Below are 27,831 nucleotides of genomic sequence, written 5' to 3'. Positions count from 1 at the left end.
TGTCAGTTTAAATCTAGATTAAAGACCCATCTCTTTAACCTGGCTTACACATAACACAGTAACACATTTCTAATATTACACATTTCTGCCAACCCCAACTGAGCCTGGTCTCTCCCAAATGTTAAAAGCGCTATATAAATAAAGGTGACTTGACTTGACTTGCAGAACAAAACCGCTCTGCGAGCCCTGCCCCAGTGCGCCCATAATGAGGGCTCCTAAAAGGCATGAGCCAATCATAAGACCGAAGCCAGCAGGCTGGGGTCTCCAAAATAAAACCCTCTCCATTAATAAAGGGGGTTAGGTAAATTAGCACAAAATCCATGTCTGAAGGGCAGGGATGTCCAAATTTAAACATCTGGCAAAGGTAGACGGCAAAGACCAGCCGGCTGCCGCACAGATGTCACCAACTGAAACTCAGCTGGACCAAGCCCAGGAGTAGGCCATTCCTCTGGAATGAAGCACTGACTGACAGTTATCACTTAGGGTGTTCTATGGGTGTTCGATTCCAGGTTTCCACCATAGGAGTCGATGGAATCGACTCCATTTAGCGTGACTGTCCAATTTAGCAGTGACATTAATGTGCTATCAATGTTGTAAGCTTTTGCCGAAACCTATTTTTACAGAGGGAAAAGCCACGAAAAAAAGCCACGGTGGATCGTGTCAGAATTAAATAAGAAAGAATGAATTGTTTAATGAATCTGTCACTGTAACAAAGTTCGTAGTTCGGGAAGAAGGAGGTGGGAACCGGCGAACATTTAAACACTAATAAAATAAAATAAACAAAAAAAAGCGTCACAAGCCCCTCGCGGACGACTGTCGTACACTAACAGAACCAAAACACAAAATAAAACCCAGGCCTGGTCCTCTCTCGTCCAACACTGTTGTCACTCCTCCTTTTATCCTTCCGGAGCTCCTCTGTGGGACTCGAGACCGGTGAGTGGCGCAGGTGTCGCTCATTAGCATTTACTCCACCGGCCTCGCTCCGTTCCCACGGCTCTCGGCCCCGCCCCTCTCATCACAGTCACATTATAATGGTCAGAGGATGGTGCTAAAGGCATTGTCTTAAACAGCAATAAATACAATACATACAAAAATAGGCTACATACGAATGTACACTTATTGATTTGTTTATTATTGTTTATTAGGTGAGTTTTTAATGATTTAAAGTTAGTTCAATGATTGAACACAACACAACAAAACCTGGAATCGAACATCCCTAGTGAATACTGTCAGTCAGTGCTTCATGCCAGAGGAATAGCCTATAGGTTAACCATGGAAAACCAAATGTATATTGACTGCATTAAACATAACATCGCATAACAAATAATATCAATTAAACTACAAAGCTGTCACAGAAGCATGTAAAATTACAAACTAAATTTACCATGACTGTTATTTATTTCTATCACGTAGAATAAAAGCATGTGAAAAGGTCGTTTCTGTGACAGCTCCCGCTATCAGACTCACATGGCCCCTTTCACATACTCCGTTTGCAGTGCGTATTTTTTCCATGCCCGTGTTGAGCATTCACTCTGTACCAGGTCAGCAATGCGTTCCAAGCGCAGCGATCGTTTCCGCACCGAGTCTATTTTTGCTGTGCTGCACAAGATGAATTAGTGACAACGAGCGCATCACAGTAAAAATGAACATGGATTGATATCAAATTAATTACACCATAAATGCATATAATTAAAGTCTACTGTCTTTCACACATGGCTTTTTAGCTATAGGGGTAAAGAAAGGAAAAGTAGGCTACCCTACACTTTTAGATAGTTAGAAAAACAAAGTTTTTATGACCAGCAGGATTACTTATAATAAGGATAAATGCAAAAGAAAAGGCACGAGACGGCTGTTTCTGTCAATGGTAAGTTTCAATTTAAAACGTTTGTGATAGCCTATGACTTTTTAACATAAGAAAAGTAGACTTTAGGCTGTGTTTCATGTTTTTCCACTTGTTTGAGCATCTTAATATATAGGGCCTAAATCTATAGGCTACAGTAGTAAAATGCATTTAATAGCCTAATATATTGCACTTCACGATGTCTATGAAAGATTGTATTAGCTACTGTGTAAAAAGATACTCACTATGCTGAAAAAAAAGACGAAAAAAAAAGATTAACGTTCGGATTTGAAAATAAAAATAATGGTGGCAAACAGCCGTGGATCATAGCGCACAATGAGCCCGTGCTGCTTCTGTACCGCATACGAACCCGACACGGACTGCACTGCAAATGGATCCTCACTTAATTTAATTTACTCTTTGCTGATATACTGCACTCAACTGCCATGCACTATATAGGGATTTGAGAATGAGAGAAGACATCAGCGATTTCGAAGTCAACAACAAGAGTCGATTCCACTGCTGGAGTCGACTCCGACTCTTGGGCTATTCAGAGTCAAGGAATCAACTCTTTTGGAGTTGACTCCCCATCCCTAGTTATCACCCCACTCGCTTGACTGACGCTAAAGCCAAAAGGAGGGCGGTCTTAAGTGACAGGGGCCATAAGTCAGCTGACTGGAGGGGCTCAAAGGGAGGGCCCCGTAGGGCCCTAAGGACTATGGATAATTCCCACGTCAGCACAGTATGAGTACGAGGCGGATTCAATCTCTGTGCTCCCCCCAGGAACTTAACGACAAGGTCATATTTGCCGACTGACTAGCCAGCCACAAGAGCATGATTTGCCACGATGGCCATATGATTACCATATGAATAGCGCGCATTGCGCGTGGGTGTGATCACATTACAGATAATGAGCTCAGATGGGAAAAACTGGACCTCGCGTTGGTTTCATATGGATTACTTTATCAGAGAATATTTGTTTTCAACATGACTTCATTTAAAAGCAGACATTTCAAGCTTTCTATAGACATATCTCTCATGTCTGTGTGTCAAGTATTCACTGAATTTCAGTTCATTTTTGTGACGCATTTCAGAAAGTAGTTCACGGAGACCAAGACAGCAGAAAGTGCACCCTTTTTGTTTTCTCTATTTTACAAAAGCACAGCATTTTGTTGTTATTATGAGTGTTTCCAAATAAAAGTAGACCCTTTACAGATTCGAATGATGTATTGCTCTTATCTGTACGATAGTAATTTAAGTCTATGCCTCTTGTTGACCCCAGAGGGTTAAGGCTGGCAGGAATGCCCAACCCGAGTTGGAGGCATCTGTCATGACTACCTTCCTTCTGGAGGTCAGTCCCAACGGGACACCAGTCTGAAACAGGTGAGGGGTTTTTCAAACCCGCACGCCACGCCTTGGTAAGTTCATCATGAACTTCCGGGAAAAACAGCGCTGGTCTCTGGTGGGAGGGTTATTGACGATGGCCCAGAGGGCATCGTTCGTCTAAGCGGCTGCGGGCAGGCTCTTCTGGAGCCGACCATTCTAAGCAGAGATTCTATGAGGAGTTTCTTCCCGCTGCCGGGGCTCTTCGGCGAGTAGCAGGCTTCGAGCTACTTGTTTCTTGCATCAGAGTCCAGTGAGGAGACGATCTTTGCGCTAAAGGAGAAAAATTTGGTAACACTTTATTTCGATAGTCCACTTTAGACATTCTATTAACAGTAAGTAACTTTGCAACTACATGTCAACTAGCAGTTAGTAGAGTATTAGTAGACTGTCTGCTTAATATCTTCTAACTCTTTCTTTGTCAACTTATTCTACTAACCCTAAACCTACCCTGTCTACTCTGAGAGTTAGTAGACATGTAGTTGCAAATTAATGAGAATTAGTTGACATGTAGTTGACTGTAGTTGACAAAGTTACTTATGGTTAGTAGAATGTCTAAAGTGGACTATCGAAATAAAGTGTAACCAAAAATTCTAATGAAATGGCACACAGAGCCGACTTATATAAGTCGGCTGCACTCCTTTTGGTGGGTTGAAGCGCCATTGGTACGTGCAGCTACACAAACGTGAACAAATCAGGCTTCAGTATTCAGTGTATACAGGAGTTTCCCCATGGCGTGTTACGTAACGACCATTCAAAAGAGAACCTCAGATTTCCTATGAAATCTTCATTGATTCAATATCAAACTTCCAGAGAGCTATGAGAGCAGCTAATAATAAATATTTTTTCAGACATTATTGACAAAAACTATCATAAACCCAATATTATTTTTTTGACCATAAATGCTATTGTCAGTCCTCCTATTTCGAGTTTCCCAGATACGTCTCCACAATTATGTAAAGAATTTATTTCTTATTTTACTACAAATTACTAGAATTTTTACTCACAAATTTGTCATCTCATGCTATATCATCTGTTTCTATCATGAATTATTCATTCACTGCAGTGCTTAATTTGTAAATTGCGAGGTCCCGGAACAAAGCGGGGTGACGGATCCAGCATGTGATTAGAGGAGGGAGAGGTAACGGAGCATTCGCACAATGGAGGACCAGCTTACGTGATTAAGAGCGTGCATCTTCTTACGGTCATGAAAAATCATGAAATTTTAAAACAGCAATTTCCAGGCCTGGAAAAGTTTTGGAAAAGTCATGTTTTTTTTTTCTCAAATCTCTGGATAATAGAACTATGTTTAATCAGATTTTGAGTTTATAATGAGGGAAATTCCTGCAAACATTTATTCAATAGAGCATGTAGGCTAGAAAACAGTGATTCAGTGATTCAGCTGTACCGCGTCTTCTCTCTCTCACTCTCAAAGTGCTTCACAACAGCGCATCTCGTCTGCACTACTGCACGCTGCGATACAAGACTTTCGCTTGGGTTTCGGGACAGTCGACAGAATTCGAGTCATTGTTGCATCATCACAAAACTGTATCATTTGCACATCTTTTTAAGTTTAAGCCATTAGATACTCGCATGTTCCAAAGGGGGTTTTCTGTGCGCTCAGTCACGTCCAAAGTGCGCGCATATAAAGCCGCCTCGCGAGTACCAAATTGAGTTATTTTTCGCAGCTTGTTGTGCTTACATGACCAAATACACACAAAATGACGTCAAAATGGCCATCCTGGCGAGTATCCTCGTAAGCAGTCAGTTTTGTCTTAACTAAATGTAAACATCTGAGAAAGAAAACGCATGTGTATCAGTATTGGATCCGTGCATTCGGGTTTGTGAGAGCAGCCACATCTTGTCTCTTTGCGCTCAAGTTTGTTATTTCAAATGTAGATGTGCGGCAAGCGCGCTCATAATAGAAGTTTTTTCATAAAATATATCATTTAATTTAATAATTTATGCATTTAGCAGACGCTTTTATCCAAGCGACTTACTTCATTGGTGCGTGAGAAGGGGATCTGTCAAGTCAAATGAGGTGCCGGATCGGATTTCGGACAAATTCTGATGTGCCGGATCCGGCTTGTTCCGGCACAAATTAAGATAGATCAATAGTAGATAAATTAAAACCTACTGCCACCCTGCAGACAGTATTCCTTCAATTTGTATTATTATTTTTTTTTAAACAGATTGCTAAAACTATAGGATCCAGTCTTCTTCTTTTCATTAATAAATTTCTTTGTAATGGAACAGTACCTAATGACATGAAATCTGCAACAGTCAGGCCTCTTTTTAAGAAAACAAACCTTTACCCTTTTAGTTTTTTTTTCTTTTACTTTCTTTCCAATTTTAGGGTTAGGGTTATTTCCTTTTATGTCAAAGATATTAGAGATTTGTGTTTAATTAATTACAGTTTTCCAAAATTACTAACCACTCAGCATTTTCACTGGCCACTGTTTTGTTTTGGGGAAATTACAATTTATATGATTAAAGCTGACTGCTGCATACTTTATAATTTATTTAAACTGATTTCCAGGTCATTTTTTGCCTATATAAAGGGCAGTTTTTGTAGCATAAATGCATTTACACTGCAAAAATACAACTTTCATAAATAGTTATGTTAAAGTTTTTAATATATAAATATGAAATGTTGGATGTTGGATCATATTTTAAAGCAATGATAGATTACTTTAAAGGTCCCATATTGTCCAAACTGAAATTTCCTGGCTTTTTTCACGATTACTGAGGTCTAGGAGCTATTTAACTACCATATAAGTTTCAAAACAGTCAGTCCACAGTAAAATGCACACAGCCTCCTTAAAGTTCTAGCTATTTTTCACGAACCGTTGTGACTTCCGTAAAAAGTTGACGTCAGAACTACACAGTCACTGCCTCCTGTGGTTGGCCTGGCCGTGCGTCACTCAGAAAACAACAGGCCAATCAGAAGAGAGGCTCATGAATATTAATTAGACAGGCCAAAATCGACCTGTTCTCAGCAGAGCTCCTGAGAGAGGAGCTGTAAAAATATATTGAGATGGTTTTTGGTACTTATACCGCAAATATATATTCTCTTAAGGACATCAAAACCTCAAATAAAACTCCAGAAAGGTGTACAATATGGGACCTTTAAAATATGAAAGTAAACCGCCAGCAAGTGACTGTCTTAAGGAGTGAGTCACTGAGTCATTCATTCAAATTTCATTCAAATGATTCTTTAAGACAGCTCATTCATTCAAAATGAAGCAAGTGCCTGTCTTTATGAGTGAGTTATTGAATCATTGACTCACCCAATTCATTCAAAATGCTGAATCATTCAGTAAAGGAAAAATTAACCAAATTGAGCAAAAACATCAACATTGACAATTTTGTGTCTAAAATTTAAGTCACTCAATATTAACTACTTCTTATCTGAACTCTTATATTAAAGTCAATATCAAATTCTATACTGGTTTTCAGTTAAAAATGCATTCTCTTGGTCATGTCATGTTGCTTAACTAGGCTGTATCATATATTATAAATATAAAAACTACCTTTTTACCAGAGCATGTTTCTTCTGTGTGCAGCTGTGTTCATTTGTTTTGATTTCTCAACAAGATTTTCTCACACACAGTCAGGCTGCACAAGCATCAACTGGCGTGACTTTGTTAGCCTACTGTCAATACATTATCCATTATCAATGGCCGATTGCACCAAATGTAATAAAATCAGAATCATTCTCACAGAAATGTCGGTGCTTCCCTAGTTAGTGGTTTTAATCAGGTCAGTTGCCCCTTCAAAAATTCCACTTTTCCTAGACAAGCATTAATGTCGATCTCAGTTAATGCATATAAAATTTAACCCGCTAAAGTGGCTAGTGGGAGTAACTGTGTTACACGCCACAGCTGAAATCCACCCGCATTTGGCAGGTGTTAATGTCAAGCCCTGGTCCTAATACTTCTGGACAGCAGCCTTTGATACAGTTAATCATTCCATTCTTATTTCTTGTTTAGAGCACTATGTAGGCCTGTGGGGTAATGTCCTTCAATGGTTTATGTCTTATTTGATCAAAAGATGTTATACAGTCAATATTGCAAATTGTGCATTGTTCTTGGCCAGTCTTACCTGTGGAGTCCCACAAAGCTCCATTCTCACTACCATTTTTTTTTCTCTTTCTATCCTTCCACTGGGTGATATTTTCAGAAAACACAGAGTATCATTCCATTGTTATGCAAATGACACCCAAATTTACTTGCCATTAAAAAAATAAGATACAAATGCTTGAGACAATGGCAGCCTATTTTAAAGATCTAATGAATTAGATGTCCCTGAATTTCCTGCATCTAAATGACTTTAAGACTGGGATTATTGTATTTGATTAAGTACACATTTTAGTTTATAAATCTATTAATAACCTTGCTCGCTTATATCTCTTCTACCTTCTTCAATTCATTAGCCACCTAGATCACTTAGATCCGGTAATCAAATTTTACTAAAGGTGCCAAGAAGCAGATTGAAATACAGGGGTAGAGTGTTTGAGGCGGCTGGTCTTAATCTTTGGAATAGTCTACCACTACACATTAGATCAGCATCCACTGTATCTATATTTTTAGTCTAAAATTAAAATTTATTTGTTATTCCTGCTTTTCAATTTATTTATTTTGTGGTTAGGTTCTTTTATGAGTTAAATATTATGTACTTTATGATGCTATGTGAATTTCGAATCTGTATTATTATTATACTTGTTTGTACATCTTTTTATTGTACTGCTGTAAAGCACCTTGGACAATGCATGTTGTATTGTATGGTGCTACATAAATAAAACAAAAAATGACAAAAGCTCCACCATTCTGGGCTTTATAGAAAAGTGGCCAGACTGAACACTTTCCTCAGTGCAAAATGCATGAAAGCCAGAATTAGCTAAAAAGCAATGGCTGTCTACACATTGTATCCATCTAACCTGACAGAGCTTGAGAGGATTTGTACAGAAGAATGGCAGAAAATCCTCAAATCCAGGTATCACATCATAGCCAAAAAGACTTGAGGTTGTAATTGCTCTCAAATATGCTTTAGCTAAGTACTGAGTTAAGGGGTCTGAATATTTAAGTCAATGTAATATTTTAGTTTTTACTTTTTATAATGAATTTGCAAAATTACTTTTGTCATTATGGGGTACAGTGTGTCTGAGGTCTGAATAATTTCTGTATGGTATACGGATTAATCAGTCTTTATTTGACAATTTTAAACATGGGCAAGATTAGTGATAACCATACCCATAAACAGGAAAGCAACCCTTTTGTCAATTCTAAAATCTACTGACAGTCTTGTCACAAAATAATTTAAAAATAAGTGAAAACAATAAACTGTTTCATATAATTTAAATCTTATTTGTCATAATTAAACTGCAATATGTGGACATGATATCTGCATTGTATCTGTACTGTATCAGCCACCTCTATACATCAGAATCAGCCATCACAAAAAACATACTTGTCCACCACTATTATTTGGGGAGTGATTATGTGCACAGACTCACAGGGGACTCATTCTCTTTTGCCTCCTTAACTCTGCTCTCTTCCAGTTTCTGCAACAAACATGAAAAGAGAATCAAGAAGTGCCAAGGCAATACAGTTAAGAGCAATAAAAGCTCAAAAATACAGTCTCTTTGCCAGCAGATGGCTACATAGCAGCAGGCAGTAAGTAAAGTACTATTTTCAGCCCATGTATGAATGATACAGGTAAAAATAAAAGAACCAGCTTTTAGATTGCTGAATGACTAAAGAAACGTTATCAGCATTTATTGTTTATTACCACCCACTGCTACTAATACCTGTAAAGGAAATATTATGCAAAATGACTATATTGTATAGATACACATAGACACAAAGGTAGAGAGACAGATTATCTTGAGGCCTTTAACCCAGTTGTCCAGGAAGGCATATGACATTTATATTCAGTTATATTATAGAAAAATGCAACACAAGATAAGACAAAAACATAGTAACATAACACAAATGTTTTTTTTTTTTCATTTTGTACCTTGAATAAACTGATTCACATTTTACCAGTTTGAGTTTTTAAATAATATATCATAACTATTTAGTTATATAGTAATTGTTTTTCCTTTACATCAGTGCATAAATACACTAGCAAAAACAATGCTAGACCAGCACTATAACAGCTTTGTCCAACAGGAAATGAATGCTGGTTTATGCTGGATTCTTCAGCAGAGGTATGGTGCCAGGGCTAGAGACTTTGGTTGTCTTGCAGTTGACAATAATTGTATTAACCTGCTTAGGCTGTTGTTCACTCACAATTTTTAAACGATGTGAGGGGATATAAGGACAAGGCTGAGAAATTTGGACGAGGTCAGTCTGTTATTTCCTTAATATGAAAGCTTCAGTGATAAAAAAAACAAGACAAAAATGCTTCTGCTCACAGAGTTTGTTAAATGGATGTCAACAAGAGACAATGCATTTTTTTAAAATTAATTATGTAATTAGCAATATAAATGTATTTTAATAAAAATACATGCAGGGCACAGCACACATGCCACTTCACACACAAATACACAGCCTCCAGTGATGAATGAGAAACTTTCTGTGCAATTATCAGTCACAGACATGGACTGGTGGGGGAGATCAAACATTGTACATCATTCAACACTTAATATGCAGAAAGAATGACAAAAAAATTGCCTTTGCCATATGCTTTGTAGAGTTTGGAATAGGAATGACACAAGACACTGTTTACTTAAAATTTGTAGATAGGAACCACTTCTGCACCTCTTAAAATCTTGAATTAGAATTTAATAACTATTTTAGGTTAGTATTTATAGCAACTTTATGAACTTTCATTGCAAATACAGCAACTGGAGCATAGAAAATCCACAATGTTCAGTATGAATATGTAGGAAAGAAATTATATTTATACTCTTACATGATCAGAGATGTCTTTGACAGGAGCCTCAGAGCCATTAGAATGCAGTTCCATTTTAACTTCTCCTTTTCTCAACATCTGGGCTGCACTCACTGCACTGGGGTCTTTCTTGGCAACAGGGGGCTGATGAATAAAAAAGGAAAAAATAGTTACATTAGTATGTGGGGTAAACAATATGTCTGCTGAGTTTTTGTTATATTTGTTATAAGTAATATTACAAATAGTAATATTAAGTAAAATCTGTTTTGTTCCAAGTTAAATTAGATGTATAACATTCTAACAGTATAACAGATTTAAAGACCATGATCTACACAAATATGAGAGAGCGCTGTTCATTCACTCCCCCCACCTACAATCCCTGCCGGTACGAGACTCGAACCCGCAACCTTTGGGTTACGAGTTCGACTCTCTAACCATTAGGCCATGACTTCCCCTAAATGGGGAAGCATACATCGCATACATGATGTGTATGTGATCAGTAATGACATTAATGACATGTTTCAGATGATGCAAAAAATGTGCTTGGTATCCAACACATTTTTATTTCACAGTAAAACAGAAGAGAAAAACTATATCTTTTGTATGTTTTGTATGTAACAAAAAGTTTTACTATTGTTAGACATTTAATAAATATATAAATTGAATATAAATTCCCACTCTGCTATTTATGTCTAGAGGAAACCATTTCTCACTAATTTTATGTATCATTTTTATTCTTTTCCATAATGATGATTTTTTAAAATTAATTAGCTATTTATTTATTTATTTATTGCACAATGGGTAAATTTCACATTTATACTACAAGGGGCCTTAAATTAAAATCCAAATGTTTTCAATGGATTTATTATTGCTATTGCAGTCTTCACTTCAGAAAATCTCCTCCAATTCAATGCTATGATTGAATCGTTGTGGATGACCTTTTGATTTAGGAATTTCCTATTATTAAATAATAAACACAATGAAGTAGAATGAAAATAATTAAAAATAACAAATCAAAATGTTACCAAAGCATAAATGATATTGACAGAAAAAAGGCACAAAACAATTTGCAATAAGATAATGTAGTTTAAAATATGTAATGAATGTCACAATTCTGCAGATCTCTTCCTCTTTTAACCTGTTTATGGAATACAAACTCGCCCTTACAGGTTCTATATCTTGACGACCACAACCTTCAAGGAAATGTTCTCTTCCAGGTGATACATCTTGCAAATTCATGTGACAGGTGGAGTGAGACCAGGGAGTGTTGTCAAAACTCTCCCTGCCCAGCTCTACTTTGTCCTTCTCAACCAGCTCAGTCATGCCTCTAGAAAATTCCTCCACGCCACTGTGTAAGTCCATAATGACAGTGAAATCCACCTCAGCTTCCAGGTTTGAAATGGAGCTGACAGTCATACTTGAACATTTCCTCTCGATGGCCAGGTAGGTGTCCTTCAAGCCAGCAAACTCACGATTATAGTCGTCCTCCAGGGCAGAGTGAGACTGCTGTTGTTGAAGAAAGAAAAGGGGCAGCATTTTTCTACATCACATATGAATGAAACAAACAGTAATGATGGAGATATGAAGAAATCATGGGCGTGCTTTTGAGCTGTTTATAATGCTTGAGTGAAATGATCCAGTGTAATGATCCAGTCATGAGATCATATATGTTGATGCATTCTATTCTCACAACAGGTAAAAATTATCATATGGTTTGCAGTAGGCATGTGGCGGTTTCAAATTTTTATATCACTATAATTGTGAAGATTTTGTCACAATAAACCAGTACTGTACTACCACAGAACTTAAGTACATTAGAATGTAGAAGTGTAGACAAATGTTTAAAGTTGTTTTAAGTTGTCTGAGAAACACCATAGAGAATACAAAAATCTGAATAGCTTTTTCAAACATTTACATAATGTTTAACTTCCTGTCTTCTGCAGGACAAACTAGTGTCAGAAACAGAAAATGGTACAACGCTGCTTTAGGTAACAGTAGTAACTGCTGTATTTATGCTGTTCTATAAGTGCCACCTACTGTCAGAGAGTGAATTTGCATTTTCATTCAGGCCATCTGCCATTTTTGTTGAAATATTTTTAACTGGTTAATGGAAAAGAAGCTAATGTACATTCTGAAAAAATTAAACAATTAAGATAATAGGGCATCTAGAATTATTCATGGTATTTAAGTGCCCATGATAACAATGCGTTGCATGTTCATTACAGCAAAATAGGCTACCATAATACCAAATACCGGCACATGTCTAGTTTGTAGAAGAAAAAAAATGAAGTGACTGAAGACAATGTGCATGATTTTGAATTGGGTCACCTTTTTAAAAGGTTACACAAACAACAACTACTGTCAGATGTCATTCTAATTTTCTAATTATTCTGACCACTGATGGAGCAAGCACAGTAAACTTGTCACTCGGAACAGATAGAAAGCATTCGAAAGCATGATTTTAATGTTGTTATATTGGTGTTAAAAGAGCCTAGAAAATTAGTAGAAAATTAGTAGAAAAGAGTAGAAAATTAAGCCTTTTTAAAAAACATGCAAGAACATGCGAACAGTGTGGAATGAGACACCTTAACAGCATATTGTGGGTCTTCAAGAAGAGAAATAGTGGACAGAGGCTCCTGTAAAGGAAAAGCAGAACAAGAAAGAGAGAGAAGCAGTCTAAAGTTAGCTGTGTTACTGAAGCAACACACCAGGAAAGAAAGACATACATTGCAACCTAAACACACACACTTATTTAAATCACTTTGTAAGTGACTATAAAATTCTCTTCTTAAAATGTGATTCTTGACTTAAATTTTAGATAATAAAAACATAGAGATCTCATTTAACATGCCGGGGTTCTTCACATAATCTAGTGGGTTTAAAAATGAACCAACTAGTTTTAAAATAAATTTTAAAGAATCAAAGAATTAACTAAGAATTAGTATTTAATAATCATGAAGTTGTCTAGCTTTCAGGATCTGATAAAAACAACCATACAAGAAAAAATAAAGGATCCAAATGACAAACTTACAAGAAAGTAAACATTTAGTAACAGAAGTTTAACAGTTAATCGGTTCAACAGAACAAAATGCAGTTTTGAGTAACATTGCCTATTGAAAACCCATTAACCCATTTTCTGGGTTAATATCAGAACAATGACTTCATTCTAGAACCTAGAGAACTGTCTACTACCTACATTGGCAGCTACATCCAGTCTTTGGACAAAAAAAAAAAACCTCTTAAGGGACTGATTTAGAATGTTCTACTTAGGGAGCAACTCCATGTGTCACAAACTGCACTACTCACACAAAGCGTATGGAAGACTTGATCACAACCAGTGTTGGGCTTGTTACTTCAAAAATTTAATTTATTACTCGTTACTAGTTACTCCTTTCAAAAGTAATATTATTACTTATTACTATCTGGCAACAGTAATTAGTTACACTACTAGTTACATTACTTTTACTTCACACTCCACAGAAGTTGTAATTGTGTATCTTCCCCATAAAATTATTCTAAAATGTTACTAACAATATATTTCTGCCTCATCATTTGACCAAAATCTACATTGGAACGCAGTCAGAAGATTTTTTTTTTCAAACACTCAATGGTGACTGATAGTGACTTTTAAGTAAAGGTATTGTATTAATTGTCATGTGTAGCTTGAAGCTAATTGTAGCTACAATTTCTCTGTTACCCATATGATTATATTTCATTAAGTATTTTATCAAAAGAAATAACATAAGTTCATAAGATTTTTAATTATAGTAATATAATTTATATGGGGATCAGAGGGATGTGTAATGGCAATATTTACATCCCCTGAATGTATGCTTTTCCATATTCCAAGATTTCCTGATGCACTCATTACTTCATGTGCCTACGTGAGTCGTGAAAATTATGAAAATAAATCTAGGAATTATTGGATTGTTGGATTTCAAATCAGTAGGGGTTGAGGCATCAAAAGTAACTAAGTAACTAGCTGTGTTATGGATGTAATATTATTAATGAAATCTTATTAGTAATAAGTTACACTACTAGTTACTGCAAAAAGTAATATTACAGTAACTAGTAACTAGTTACTGCCCACACTGCTCACAACTGATGTCAATAGAGTTTGAATGTTAGCATGTTAAGCTAACAGTCTTTGCACCAGTGCATTATGGGAAGGATACATGCAAAGCTGTTTTAAAATTTGGCCAAATTAATGTATTTTAGAAAGCAACATAATTATTAATGTTAAATTAGATTAGCAAATTAAATAATTATTGTTGCAATATTTTTATTATTGTGATATTAAATGCATTACTGGGTAAGTGATTACACAACAAGCATAACAGTATGAATTGGTCATAATTTTTCAGTTTTGAAACAGTTTTGGGACAAAACCAGTAAAAAAATAAAAAGGAAAACAAGCGGACAGTCATGCTCATAGTGATAGAAGATTCATAGCCAATAAAGAAATAAAGTCCAACATGTTGTAAAATGACTAAGCAAATAAATTACAGTATGAAGTGTATTTAAAATATTGTGACTTTGAATACATTACTGGTCATTTCAAAGCTTACACTGCATGATAAAAACTTGCAGAATGGTAGTAATTAACTAATTTGAAGGCAAAGGTCATGTGCAACCAGCATCCAGCTCTCACATGTTGTTGCTCATATATTGCAAATACTTTTTTGTGCCAAAATGTCCTAGAAATCAGTTAAATGGACATGGCTTCAAACTGTTACATTACAGCAGTTTTATTTTTATTATATATATATTGCATTTATTCCATTATTTTGCATTTATGTTTAAACCTCCACACACACACATTATATTGCAGTACCATGTTCAAACAACAGCAGTGGTCATCTCCTAGGCAATATAGCAGATTTTAGTGTACCCATCATGCAGCATTCATTATTTAATGTGACATTCACCACAAAAGGTTCTGTTAAGGGTTGAATGCACAGGCTGTTTACTGTTAGTGTTTCAAAGATTTTCAAAGGTACTATGTAATTTCACTAAATTTACTATGAAGAAATGGGCTATCAAAACAAATGGCCAAAACATTTAACCTCCAACAATTATAAACATTGATGAAATAGTTTTAATATAAATAGATATTTTTGGTGTAGTTGATTGCATATTAAACAGAAAACTACTCATTAATGGTTAAATTGATAACCTCCTCATGGGCAAGCAAACAGTATGATTTTACATGTACTGTAAATACAAGTATGTTTAAATTATAAAAAGAAAAACAATGAATGTGTGAATCAATCTGAAGTTCATGCAATAATTGTCCAGTGACTGAAAATTTAAAAAATGCCATGTTGATTTACCGGAAGGTTCTTTTTGTTGGCTTCAAGAGTTGGGTCTTTGCTGAAATTGCAACTATTGCGCAGAAATAGACCTGATTCTCTTGCTTTCTTTGTTTTGACTGGAGGTGTTGGAGGGGTATTTTTTTGGTTGACTGTGTGTCTGGAGAAGTGAAGTTCTGAAATTCCCTCATCAGTATGCAGAAGATCTCTGTGGACTATTCTGCTGGTATGTTTTGTGGTGTCTTCATTCCTTATACCCCTTTCTTTTGGTGAACTCTCAAGACACTTTATCACTTGATGCTCCGAGCACACACAGATGTCTTTCATAGCTAAAGCTTTCACTAGACTTGTGGTGCAGTTTGCATGGGAATAGTTAGTGTCCCTGCTCTCGAACTTACAGGGGTCAAAGTGTCTCACAAAAGATTCATTAATACTATATCTTTTAAAATTTCCTTTCATTAGTTCAGAGCCTTGACCAATATCTAGATCATCTTTGTAGCCTTGGCTCATTCTCTCAGGTTTTAATGGAACAATTCTTGTTATATCTGTTCTCACATGTCTAGTTAATCTCTGGCTGGTCTTTCTCAGTTCCATGGCCAGTTGGATTCCTGCAGATTCCTCCAGTTCAAAATTGCTTATCTTCTTTTCAAGACCCAACTCTTCAATTTCTTTCTTCTTTGCTTTGCCAGATTTTGCTTCGTTCTCGCTATGATCAAACATGATGACTTTCATGACTTCAAATCTGATATCAGTCTTGACTCTTTTCATCTCATCTTTGCCGGGGCCACAGACTGAAACTTGGTTTTCTTGTTTGTCTTCAGTGTTCATAATCTTCACGTCGTTGGATAACTGCTCTTGACATTCTACAAACTTTCTTGCACCATCAGATTTTCTTGCATCATGCAAACTTTCATACATAATCTTTATTGCTCCCTGATTGGGAATCTGCATGTCTTTTTCCACTACTCTGTCAAACTCTGTGCTTTCTCTAAGCAGTGGTGCAGCATATGTATTTGTGGCTGGCTGATTTAGCTTTTCAGGCATAGATGATGACCATGTGTCTGTTGTTGAGCTGAAATTTTCAGGATGACAGATCACAGTCGCCTTTATAAGTTCAGCATTATTGTCCTCATCAGACTCTACACTATCATGTGTGATGTTTGAATCTTTGTCTTTTGTCTCATACACAAAGTCACTCAACTTCCCCAAGTTTAAGCTTTGAGGTATTTTCTCTCTTCCAACTGTATGTTGAGAACTCTCCCCCATGATGTCCGTAATGGTATTCTTCTTGTTGTTAGGTCGAGACTCAGCAAGTGGTGTAGGCTCTTTTTTTGATATTTCATGAGACAATTTAGATTTAATCTTAGTTGTGACATCTTCCCCTGTGATGATATTTTCCTTAGATTCACCTGACTTTTCCATTAGTGATAATTTTGAGGATGCAAAAGTCTTCATGTGCAATTGTGTCTCATCACCGTCCTCTCTAATTAGCTCAATGTGTGTCATCTTGGTAATTTCCTGTTGTTTTTCTGTCTCCTCCTTTGGAAGGGGATCAATGACCAGAGGAGTTGGAGGTGTAATAGCTTTGTACTTTCCTTTCTCCTCCATTTCATAGTTGAGTAACACCCATTCTTCAGAGTCCTATTTAATAATATAAATTAAAAATGTTAGTTCTCTAACTTGTCATCAAACCAGTAACCATTAGTGAATTTTAAATGTCAAAGGAACCTCATGTGAAGTTACTAGAGTCTTCTGGATGAAGCCCTCCACCGAGAGGCTGTTGTCAGGTTCCCCTACCCCTGCACCAACAGCCTCCTGATAGATGGCCAGGTCCAAGACCAACAGAAAAGAAAAAAGAGGATAAACCAGAAATCATTTTATATTATGAACATTTAAAGAGTAATTTAAGATGTAGAAAGAAAAAAAATAAAATAAAAAAGATAAAAGAAATAGCTATACAAATAAAATTATTATAAATAGTGGGATTTAACACAGCATATAAACAAACATGAATGCATGAATCAGCGTCATGAAAACACAGCAGCAATAATGACTTGGGCAATCATTAAAAATACAATAGCACAACAAAATGCATGAACATAGTGGATAATTGAATATAAAACATTACAAATTAGAATGTTAAAGCAACATGACCTGCATCTCAAATCCATTATTTCCGGTAAAACAAAAATCTGTATCAGCAGACAACAATTAGTTTGGCAATAAACACTACACCCACACCACATAATACTTTCTCTTTTTACCTTTACCAGACTAGTCAATGCAAAATTGCTCCAAAAGGTGTAAGAGTTGAACTGACACTAAGGCTTTTCCTTGTCAATTGAGGGAAAACACATTGCACACAATCAATACAATGTTTACAGCATGATGCACATATACATGATGATTGCAGTCAAACAAGAAAATAGAGATTAAACCAAGTATCAGCACATGTACCAATATTCTGTCATAATGCAGTATTTCCATACTCACTGCCTTCTTCTCTGGAGTGTCGCCTGGGGATGTCCCTGACAGACGCTTTTCCCGGTTCACCAGTTTACTATTGGGCTCCCTCAGGGCCCTCTTCAGCTCGTTGATGCTGGCTTGGTGCTTCAAGAGAACATCTTCTGATTTGTCTAGAAACTACAGACAGTACCAGAGAAAGAACAGCAATGATCAGGAAAACATCTAGTAGGATTTTAAGCATTTATATTTCATTAATGTTGAAAGAGTTATGAGGCTGGTCATCTATTCCTTAAAATTGTATAATAATGCTTGTGATGTGAGTATAGACTGAATAAATACTCAATAACCGAGATACATATGAAAAAAATAGACTATTGTGATGGAATCAGATGTAAATACCATGCCTACCATATCCACGTACCGTGGTATTTGCCTGATATTCCAAGGTAAGCATGGTATATCTTATAAATATTTTATATTTTGTTGTTAGTAATGTACTTTACTGCAGAATGTATGGGTTCTTAATTGATTGATGCAAAAAAGTATAAGAGTGGGTAGTATAACTAACATTCTATATCATAGTACAACAAAGCCAACATACTGATACTATTTTTAAATATATTATTAGGATATTGGCTTGATTATATATTCAAACATCATAGTGCTGCACTTGTCCTACATTGTTTGTGCTATGGATGTGAATGACAGCTCAAATTATGAGGTTTATTTGGGAGAGATAATTTATAATTTTTATAAGAAATCGAGACATGTGGATGAGCTCTTTTGACTATTTTTGACTATTCTGGAAGATCACATCAACCACATCAGAGAAGTTGTCCATCACCTCTAAAACAACCACCTGATTGTTAAAGCCAAGAAGTGCGAGTTTCACATCACAACCCCTACTTTCCTAGGATATGCCATTAGCCCTGACTTCACCATCCTAATCTGTCTCTACCCTTCATTGTTGAAGTGGATGGCTCCAACATTGGCATAGGAGCAGTCATCTTACATCATCATGGTCCTGCCTCCATTATAGCTGCACCGGTACAGTGGGATATCATGCGACATTGAGCAAGCATCAAGAGCATAAGCCTCCACACCCCAACTTCCCTCAAGATCATATTTATGTGCCTTCTGCTCTGTGCACCTGGCTAATTCAGTTGGTCCATACCTGCCTACACTCCAGTCATTTGGGTGAGAAACGCACCAATCAACTGGTTCAGAACAAGTTCTGTTGACCTTCCCTTCCTCAGAATTAGAGGTCAGCCATTTGATGGTTTGCCGATTAATCGTCATTGTTAGCCGATTGTTGGAACAATTGGTTATCAGCAAAAATCCATTGCGTCCATTGCTAGAGCAGCTGAGAAGGGTCCACTGTCTTTATACAGTATGAGAGCAACCTCTAGAGGTGAAATCACTGATGCCTTATGCTGTTCTTTTTTTTTTTTGACACAGAGTGGGACACTTCAGATGAGGATTTAAAACAGATATCAAAAAGAGGTGTATACAGTCAGGGGTGTGAAGTAACGAATTACAAATACTCACGTTACAGTAATTAAGTATTTTTTATCAGTAATTGTACTTTTTTGAGTAGTTAAAAAATTGTGTACTTTTACTTGAGTACATTTTAAGTGATGTATCGGTACTTTTACTCCGCTATTTTCCTCCGCTTGTGGTCGTTACATGCTTATTTTAATTTTATTTTTTATCCATCAACGTGATTGAATAGAGAGTAATAGGTCTCGTGACTTTCGTCAAATCAAATTGTGCATAGAAAACTTTAACCGCCAACTGTTTATCGTGGCTGCTGGAAGTGCATTCCTCAAGCATCAATTCAGTCGCGTCTTCCTCTATGTTAAGGTAAATTTCGGATTTCAGCTTACTAAATGATTTGTATATATGCTTGACTTTTGATGAGTTTTAGAGCGTGATGCGCGCTGTGAAAAAGTGTGTTGGAAACACTGTTGGAAACACGAATTGAGGACCAATCTGCACCTTATTGATGACCCGTGCCGTGGCATTAATATACTGCATCTGTGCCAGCGCGTGATGTAAGGAAGGTAATGGTACTTTTACTTGAGTATATTTTTTCAGTACTCTTTCCACCACTGTATACAGTACACTACAGTACATGTTTTCATATCATTTTAAAATAATTAATTTGTTAACTAGATGCTGCATTACTGGTACTGACGTCATGGCTGTCGCCAGCCAACGAGTTGGTGTTTTTTCAATGTATGCTTCAGACACGGGTCATGACGAGGCGTTCCCCATAGCGACCCCTAGAGGACGCAGTTCGAAGTTCCCATGAAAGGGAACAGTAGTATGTTTGCCGTCAAGGCTCAGAGAATGTTAACATTAGTAGTACGTCAAGCGGTTCAACAACAACAAATGTGACAAAAATACATGCAAGTCCACCTCAAATGGTTAACTGTTACCATCTATTTGCATTAGTTTATTCCCAGCTGGACACTTTTATGCATTCGTTATTCAGAAAAGTTTAAGCATATTATAGCTAGTGACGTGTGAAAGCGCATTGTTATGTTCATGCAGCCAACAGAGACAAATCAGAAATGCAGAACTTCAAACTCATCTATGCCACTTTTTGTTCATTCTTGAAGTGAACTTTTGCCTGTTTGATGATTAATTTATTATTATTATTATTTTTTTGGATCACCACTTGAATTGAATGCAACACCTCCTGTGTGTTGTCTCATCCATTGAATGACCGCAATATTTTGTTATTTTGATTAGATAATCATCAAGTGTTCTAAAATAGATGCAAATAAAGTGTGAGAGTATAAATACAATATACATATATATATATATATATATATATATATATACACACACACACACACACACACACACACATATATATATATATATATACATACATACACACAAACAAATTATATTGTGAGGAAGATACTTAAAAAGAACTTTGATTTCAAACTCTGAATTGAATGAATTTTAACTAAAAAAGACAAGTAAACAGTCAGTAATAAAATAAGCATAGATAAATGACAAGCAATGGCACAAACAAATACAATAACAAGATACAACTAAAATTCACTGTGGTTTTTCAGGTAGGTATAACAGTAATATTCAGGTACAGAAATACCACAGAAACTGAATAATCTATTTAACTTTAAAATAACACTGGTTGGTCTTCAATGTATAAATAAACATTAATGACAGACAACAGTAGGTTTATTTAGGTTGCTGTCTCTGACCACATGCACAGTGTTAACTTAAGTGTGAACCCGCCCAATCTGGCAACACTGTGCTGGAGTCTACTTTACTGAATGGTTTGACTCTCCTATTGTCAATACAAGATCTCGACCAAAAATGTATGCAACTCTTGATGGAAATAAATCCTGTGATGTTGCATGACGATGTTGAAACAATGCCACAATGAATGCACATTATATAATCTTGGTATTGTCATCCTGGAATATGGACATGGGTACATTTTCCAATATGGTTGTTTGAGAAATGAAAATCCATGCACTGCATCAGTTAGGATTAAAAGAATTGTTGCCAAGCATACAACATGCAAGAAACATATTAATCACGGCAATAATGATTCAATCTTAAAATCTTATGTATTTGCTTATTCAAGACAGTGACTTTTTTGGCCAGGCATTGTATTATGGTCTATATAGTGGTAGTACTGGATGCCTTGAGAGTGAGAATAGTTTGATTCTTGTCTTGACTTTGAGACACATCACTTTCTGATGCCAAGCAAATGTATATTCCACTGTATCAGTATTAATGATACAGCACAACTTCTTCTGGCTTATTCATTTCTGTTGCAGATTACTATCATTACTAACCAGCTCTAGACAAAAACATGTTCAACAGAAGAACCTTAAGGAAGAGATACCTCCTGCTTGTGTAGAGGGGTTGACTCCTTCTTCAAGTGTAAATGACAGGTAGATGAAAGCAGCAGAGATGGAGGGATAAACAGGATTAAGGTTGATGTTAGTTACAGATAAGGTCAGGAGAGCAAGAAACACAAGAGCAAGAACAGATCAGGATTAAATGGGATCAGAAAAGAAAAAAGGTTTGGGAAGATCTCAGTTAGAGGTAGGCGTGGGACATCAACTGTATGCAAACAATGTACACTTTGTACACAACTAACGATTTTAGTCCAGGGCAGCAACATCACATAAACATTTTCTAGAGATATTGGAGTAATTGGAGAAGAATAAAATGCCTAAACACTAGAGCAGAGGTCGGCAACTTGGCATGGGGTAATCACTGGCATGTGAGAAACAGAGATAAAAAGGTACATTTAATTTGGATGAATTTCCTTGCACATGCATACTGATCTACATTTTAAGGTAATGCTTCCTCATTGTTACATAGCCTATTCAGAAATAGGAGCTAAATACTAAGTGTAAGAATTAAAACTGTTAGTCATCAGAAGCTAGAACAAACCGTTTGCGTGACCATTGTGCATCAAAAGATGCTGAAAAGGTGCATCAATAGTGTGATGCGATCTAAAATATTCATAATTAATTATAACTAGTTATGATTAATTATTCATATTTCCCATGAGCTGATTCGCTACATATGTATGTAATTTAAATTCTATTGCCTTTGTGTAGATATTTAAAGATGGGCATCTTTAAGTATGACTGTTGATATGAAATAGTAACACTTCACAATAAGAGTCCATTTGTGACATTAAATCAAGTGTAGCATTAGTTCTGGCAGGTGACGTCAGTCAAGCTGGCATCAGCTGACTCTCAGCTGATCCACGTCTACCTATACAGGAATATGACGCCTATCACAGCATCCTTATATAAGGTCTATTCAGTATTATTCAGCAGCTTTATCGCATTGCTCAGGAGCTAATTACCCTACTCCATCCTCCGCTCCTCCTTTCGTCCACAGTCAGGATTTGACCTTTGGATATACCATTGAATCAGGCTTCTTTATTTTGAATTATGTTGTTACATTAAATTGTCATTTAGAACAATAATGATATCTGCTGCATTTATTTTGGTTCTGTTCTGTTTACGCCAAGGGGGTTATCGCTGCTTTCCCTGCTCTTATCCATGCTAGACTGCATGGATGGTCATGGAGTTTTTTTTTTTTACCCAGAATAGAACCATACTGCCAATCCATTGTATGCTAATTGTTAATCATCTTTGATGATAGTGGTCCTGACAGAACTAAGTTTAATATATTCTGTAGAATTATTGTTCATTGTTAGAGTGAGCTATTATTAATGTTAATAATAACATGAATGCACTATGAACTAACATTAATGATCAATGTATAATTAATAACAATATTTATATTTTTATTCCATTTAAAAAGTAAGGTACATTTTCATGGTTCAGTACATTATTATTATTTTTGTTTTTAAATAAAGTTCAGCTCTATTTTAGTTTTCATTCAGTATCTATTTTAAAAACTATCCATTGATTAATTGGTTATCGGCCAGTGCAGTCCAACCCAGTTATCTTGGTAAAATCCACTAACGGTCGACCTCTACTCAGAATGTCTCAATGACTAGCTGCCCGTTTCCCAGTCTCCAGCCTGGTCCCTCCTAAAACCCCTGGTCACCTCTAACAATCCTTCCCCACCTCCATTGGAAGATGAGACTGCTTACAGAGTTAACGCTCTTCTCAACTCCAGATGTCGTGGAGACTGGGAGGGTTATGGCCCTGAAGAAAGGTTTGAGTCCTGACCTTAACCCTATTGAAAGTCTTTAGAATGTGCTGGAGCAGAGTTGCCAGATTGAATTGAAGATCTCCAGTCGCAGCATAAATGGCTGCCCACTGCTCCGGGTGTGTGTTCACGGTGTGTGTGCACTTAGGATGGGTTAAATGCAGAGCACTAATTCCGAGTATGGGTAACCATACTTGGTCACATGTCACGTCACACTTTTTTTAGTAAACTTCAAGTGTTAGCTTTCAGGAAGAAATGTGTTATTCTTATCGATGTTAGAATTTTTCAATTCTGTATACAGGTTTCTTAACATTCCACACACAAATTAATGATGGTGATGAACAAACTACAACATTAAGTAAAAACATCACACATAAACACACTGTGTGGTTGACACTGGAAATTTGGTATAAAAAAAAATCTAATTAAAACTCAAAATTAATTTTTATGAAAAGTATACAACTAATATACAACATAATTATGGCAAATTTAATAAGACATATTTAAGATTCTGCACTATTTTTAATTTACTAATTAAAGCGCCCCTATTATGCTTTTTTGAATATTACCTTTCATGTAGTGTGTAATATAGCTGTTTGTGAATGTAAAAGGTCTGCAAAGTTTTAAAGATCAAAGTGCATGACAAATAAAATTATTGTCTCCCAAAAGAAAAAATCAATTCTGAACTGCTGAAACAAGTTGTCAGAAATTCCAGTCTCATTTCCGTAACTTAAGGTATGTAACAAATTGGATAATGCCAGCCTGCGGTTTTCACTGGCAGCCCAGGAACAACGTCTACTTGGACCTGCCCTTAAACATTTTAGTTTGTTGTGTTGTCGACATGTCAAGAAGAAGCTGTTTTCTGCGTTGCAAAAGCAAATTGTCTTTGTGTACAGTTCCAAAGGATAAGGATGAGAAGAGTCAGTAGTTTAAATTATCACAGCGATACCACAGCAGTGTAAGCTTTTGTTGCGTTTCCGTAATTTTACTGACAACTGCTTCTCAAATCTTGGCGAGGATTTCCAAAATACTATTAAAGATAGAACAGTACCCACTTTATTTGAACCAACTTGCTCCTCTGAATCACAACCTGTAAGTAAGATTAATTCTTTATGTATATATTTTCTACTAAGTGTTCAAAATACATTGTTCCCTTTCAGTCGGTCACTCTCGACGTCACGTTGGTGATGACCGACGAATTGGGATCTCGCCAGAGAGACCAATCCATTTCGAGTGTAACTAAACGAGTCAATGGACATTGGCATGCGGATTTTGCATCTGGCTGTCACACCCCGCAGCGCGGGTATAAGAGGCAGCAGGTGCACCGCATTAATTCATCCTTTCGCTTCGGAGCCGAGCGGTAGTGCATCACTGGTGGGGCCGCTTTGGGGTTCGCGGGCATTCCCTCGGTGGAGCGGTTTGTGGAGCGGTCTGTCTCCCCTCACGGGCCTGCAAGTATTCGTCAGGCTTAACTGGCAGTGCTTACAGAGCTTGTAGGGAGGCGGCTTCTGCCCTCCACGCCATGGTGTTACTGCAGGTCCATCAGGTCAAAGCCCTGAGAGACCTGCCTGAGGCTGGCCACGACCTGGCGGTTCTACATGAACCTGTGTGCTGCGACGGACCTCACGCTTCGAGCGACGAAGGTGACCTCACAGTCTCTGGGTCATGCGATGTACACGCTAGTGGTCCAGGAGCGCCATCTCTGGCTGTGTCTGGCCGACATGAAGGAGCATGATAAGGTGCAGTTCCTGAATGCTCCCGTGTCACAGACCGGCCTTTTCGGCGACGCTGTCGAGAGCTTTGCCCAGCAGTTCTCGGCGGCACAGAAACAGACTGAGGTAATCAAACACATCATGCGCCGGAGGAAACCTGCTGCTTCCACCCTGGCTGCAGCCCCTCAGCCTGCTCGTCGCCGTGGGCGCCCCCCTGCGGCTGCCCCTGCTCCCACGCAGCAGCAGCAGCCTTCCAACAGGCAGCGTCGTGGAGCCAGTCGCAGATAGGACGCCCAGCCCGTCCAGGCCCCCGCCAAACCTGGCGGGAAGCGCAAGTGCAAGAGGCCCTGAGACGGGCTACTCATTGATGGAGGAGACTGCTTGTTGGAAGATGGTGATCACACCACTCCTGCCCCCGGAGGAGGGCCGGGTGGAGAATCTTTTGTTTTGTTTTGTTTTGTTTTTGTTCTGCCGCTGGCACAGCAGCCAGCGGTACCCAAAACCTCAATTAAAGAGCGGTTTCCTCAGTCTCTGGGTCTCAAGAGGAGGAGAGTTGTGAACTGTGCATCACAGGGTCACTTCCCTCCTCCTCTCTCGCCAGTGGGCAGCAGTGGGTTGCCCAGGAGCACCCAATTATCACAGCGATACCACAGCAGTGTAAGCTTTTGTTGCGTTTACGTCATTTTACTGACAACTGCTTCTCAAATCTTGCTGCCCCACCGTGGGTACGTCGGTGGCTCCGTTCGTTCCTCTGGCACGGTCTCTCGGAGCCAGGTTAGCGCTGCCCAGTCCATCTCGGTGGCTCCTGCGGACCATCAGACTCGGTTATGCGATTCAGTTCGCCCGGCATCCCCCCAAGTTCAGGGGCATCCGGTTCACTTCAGTCAAGGCTGTCGATGCCCCTGTCTTGCGTGCGGAAATCGCAGTCCTGCTGGCGAAGGACGCGATAGAGCCGGTCCACCGCTGGCCCAGGATCACTTCCCTCCTCCTCTCTCGCCAGCGGGCAGCAGTGGGTTGCCCAAGAGCACCCCTCCTGCCCATTCGTGGAACCAGGTAAGGGCTGTAGCATTCGAGTCCCGCTTCATGTCGTCACACTGTCACAAGCCTCAAGCCGGGACCCTGTGTTTTCTCCCGCACAGGGAGGAATCAGGTGAGTGTTACACTTCACACCCAGACTCCGCCCTCTGCCGTCACAGGCAAGGCCGTCACAAGCCTCGGGCCGAGTCCCTGTGTTCCACCAATTTCAAGTGTTAGCTTTCAGGAAGAAATGTGTTATTCTTATCGATGTTTGAATTTTTCAATTCTGTATACAGGTTTCTTAACATTCCACACACAAATTATGATGGTGATGAACAAACTACAACATTAAGTAAAAACATCACACATAAACACACTGTGTGGTTGACACTGGAAATCTGGGATAAAAAAAAAATCTAATTTAAAACTCAAAATAAATTTTTATGAAAAGTATACAACTAATATACAACATAATTATGGCAAATTTAATAAGACATATTTAAGATTCTGCACTATTTTTAATTTACTAATTAAAGCGCCCCTATTATGCTTTTTTGAATATTACCTTTCATGTAGTGTGTAATATAGCTGTTTGTGAATGTAAAAGGTCTGCAAAGTTTTAAAGATAAAAGTGCATGACAAATAAAATTATTGTCTCCCAAAAGAAAAAATCAATTCTGAACTGCTGAAACAAGTTGTCAGAAATTCCAGTCTCATTTCCGTAACTTAAGGTATGTAACAAATTGGATAATGCCAGCCTGCGGTTTTCACTGGCAGCCCAGGAACAACGTCTACTTGGACCTGCCCTTAAACATTTTAGTTTGTTGTGTTGTCGACATGTCAAGAAGAAGCTGTTTTCTGCGTTGCAAAAGCAAATTGTCTTTGTGTACAGTTCCAAAGGATAAGGATGAGAAGAGTCAGTAGTTTAAATTATCACAGCGATACCACAGCAGTGTAAGCTTTTGTTGCGTTTCCGTAATTTTACTGACAACTGCTTCTCAAATCTTGCTGCCCCACCGTGGGTACGTCGGTGGCTCCGTTCGTTCCTCTGGCACGGTCTCTCGGAGCCAGGTTAGCGCTGCCCAGTCCATCTCGGTGGCTCCTGCGGACCATCAGACTCGGTTATGCGATTCAGTTCGCCCGGCATCCCCCCAAGTTCAGGGGCATCCGGTTCACTTCAGTCAAGGCTGTCGATGCCCCTGTCTTGCGTGCGGAAATCGCAGTCCTGCTGGCGAAGGACGCGATAGAGCCGGTCCCTCCAGCTGATATGAGGTCGGGGTTTTACAGCCCTTACTTCATTGTGCCCAAGAAAAGCGGTGGGTTACGACCGATCTTGGATCTGCGAGTTTTGAACCGTGCGCTTCACAAGCTGCCATTCAAGATGTTTACGCAGAAATGCATTTTCGAGTACATCCGTCCCGAAGATTGGTTTGCAGCGATCGACCTGAAGGACACGCACTTTCATGTCTCGATCCTCCCGCGGCACAGGCCATTCCTGCGGTTCGCGTTACAG

General features: G+C 38.0%; 1 protein-coding gene across 1 annotated transcript in view; it reads right to left on the bottom strand.

The window, feature by feature from the left end:
* LOC107744841 (uncharacterized) overlaps window positions 1-27,831 on the bottom strand; it is a 73,362-nt gene that overhangs the window by 36,246 nt on the left and 9,285 nt on the right. The window contains exons 2-8 of the mRNA XM_016558662.1: window positions 21,791-21,820; window positions 17,926-18,075; window positions 15,454-17,073; window positions 12,706-12,756; window positions 11,288-11,626; window positions 10,142-10,264; window positions 8,739-8,786 (exon numbers count right to left, since the gene is read on the bottom strand). Coding sequence (XP_016414148.1) covers window positions 8,739-8,786; window positions 10,142-10,264; window positions 11,288-11,626; window positions 12,706-12,756; window positions 15,454-17,040 — 2,148 coding nt within the window. The 5' untranslated portion in view covers window positions 17,041-17,073; window positions 17,926-18,075; window positions 21,791-21,820. The remainder of the gene's footprint in view (window positions 1-8,738; window positions 8,787-10,141; window positions 10,265-11,287; window positions 11,627-12,705; window positions 12,757-15,453; window positions 17,074-17,925; window positions 18,076-21,790; window positions 21,821-27,831) is intronic.

Source organism: Sinocyclocheilus rhinocerous, unplaced genomic scaffold (assembly GCF_001515625.1).
Source record: "Sinocyclocheilus rhinocerous isolate Xijiao unplaced genomic scaffold, SAMN03320098_v1.1 scaffold678, whole genome shotgun sequence".
Lineage (NCBI taxonomy): Eukaryota > Metazoa > Chordata > Actinopteri > Cypriniformes > Cyprinidae > Sinocyclocheilus > Sinocyclocheilus rhinocerous.
This window is presented reverse-complemented; position numbering and strand designations above follow the sequence as displayed.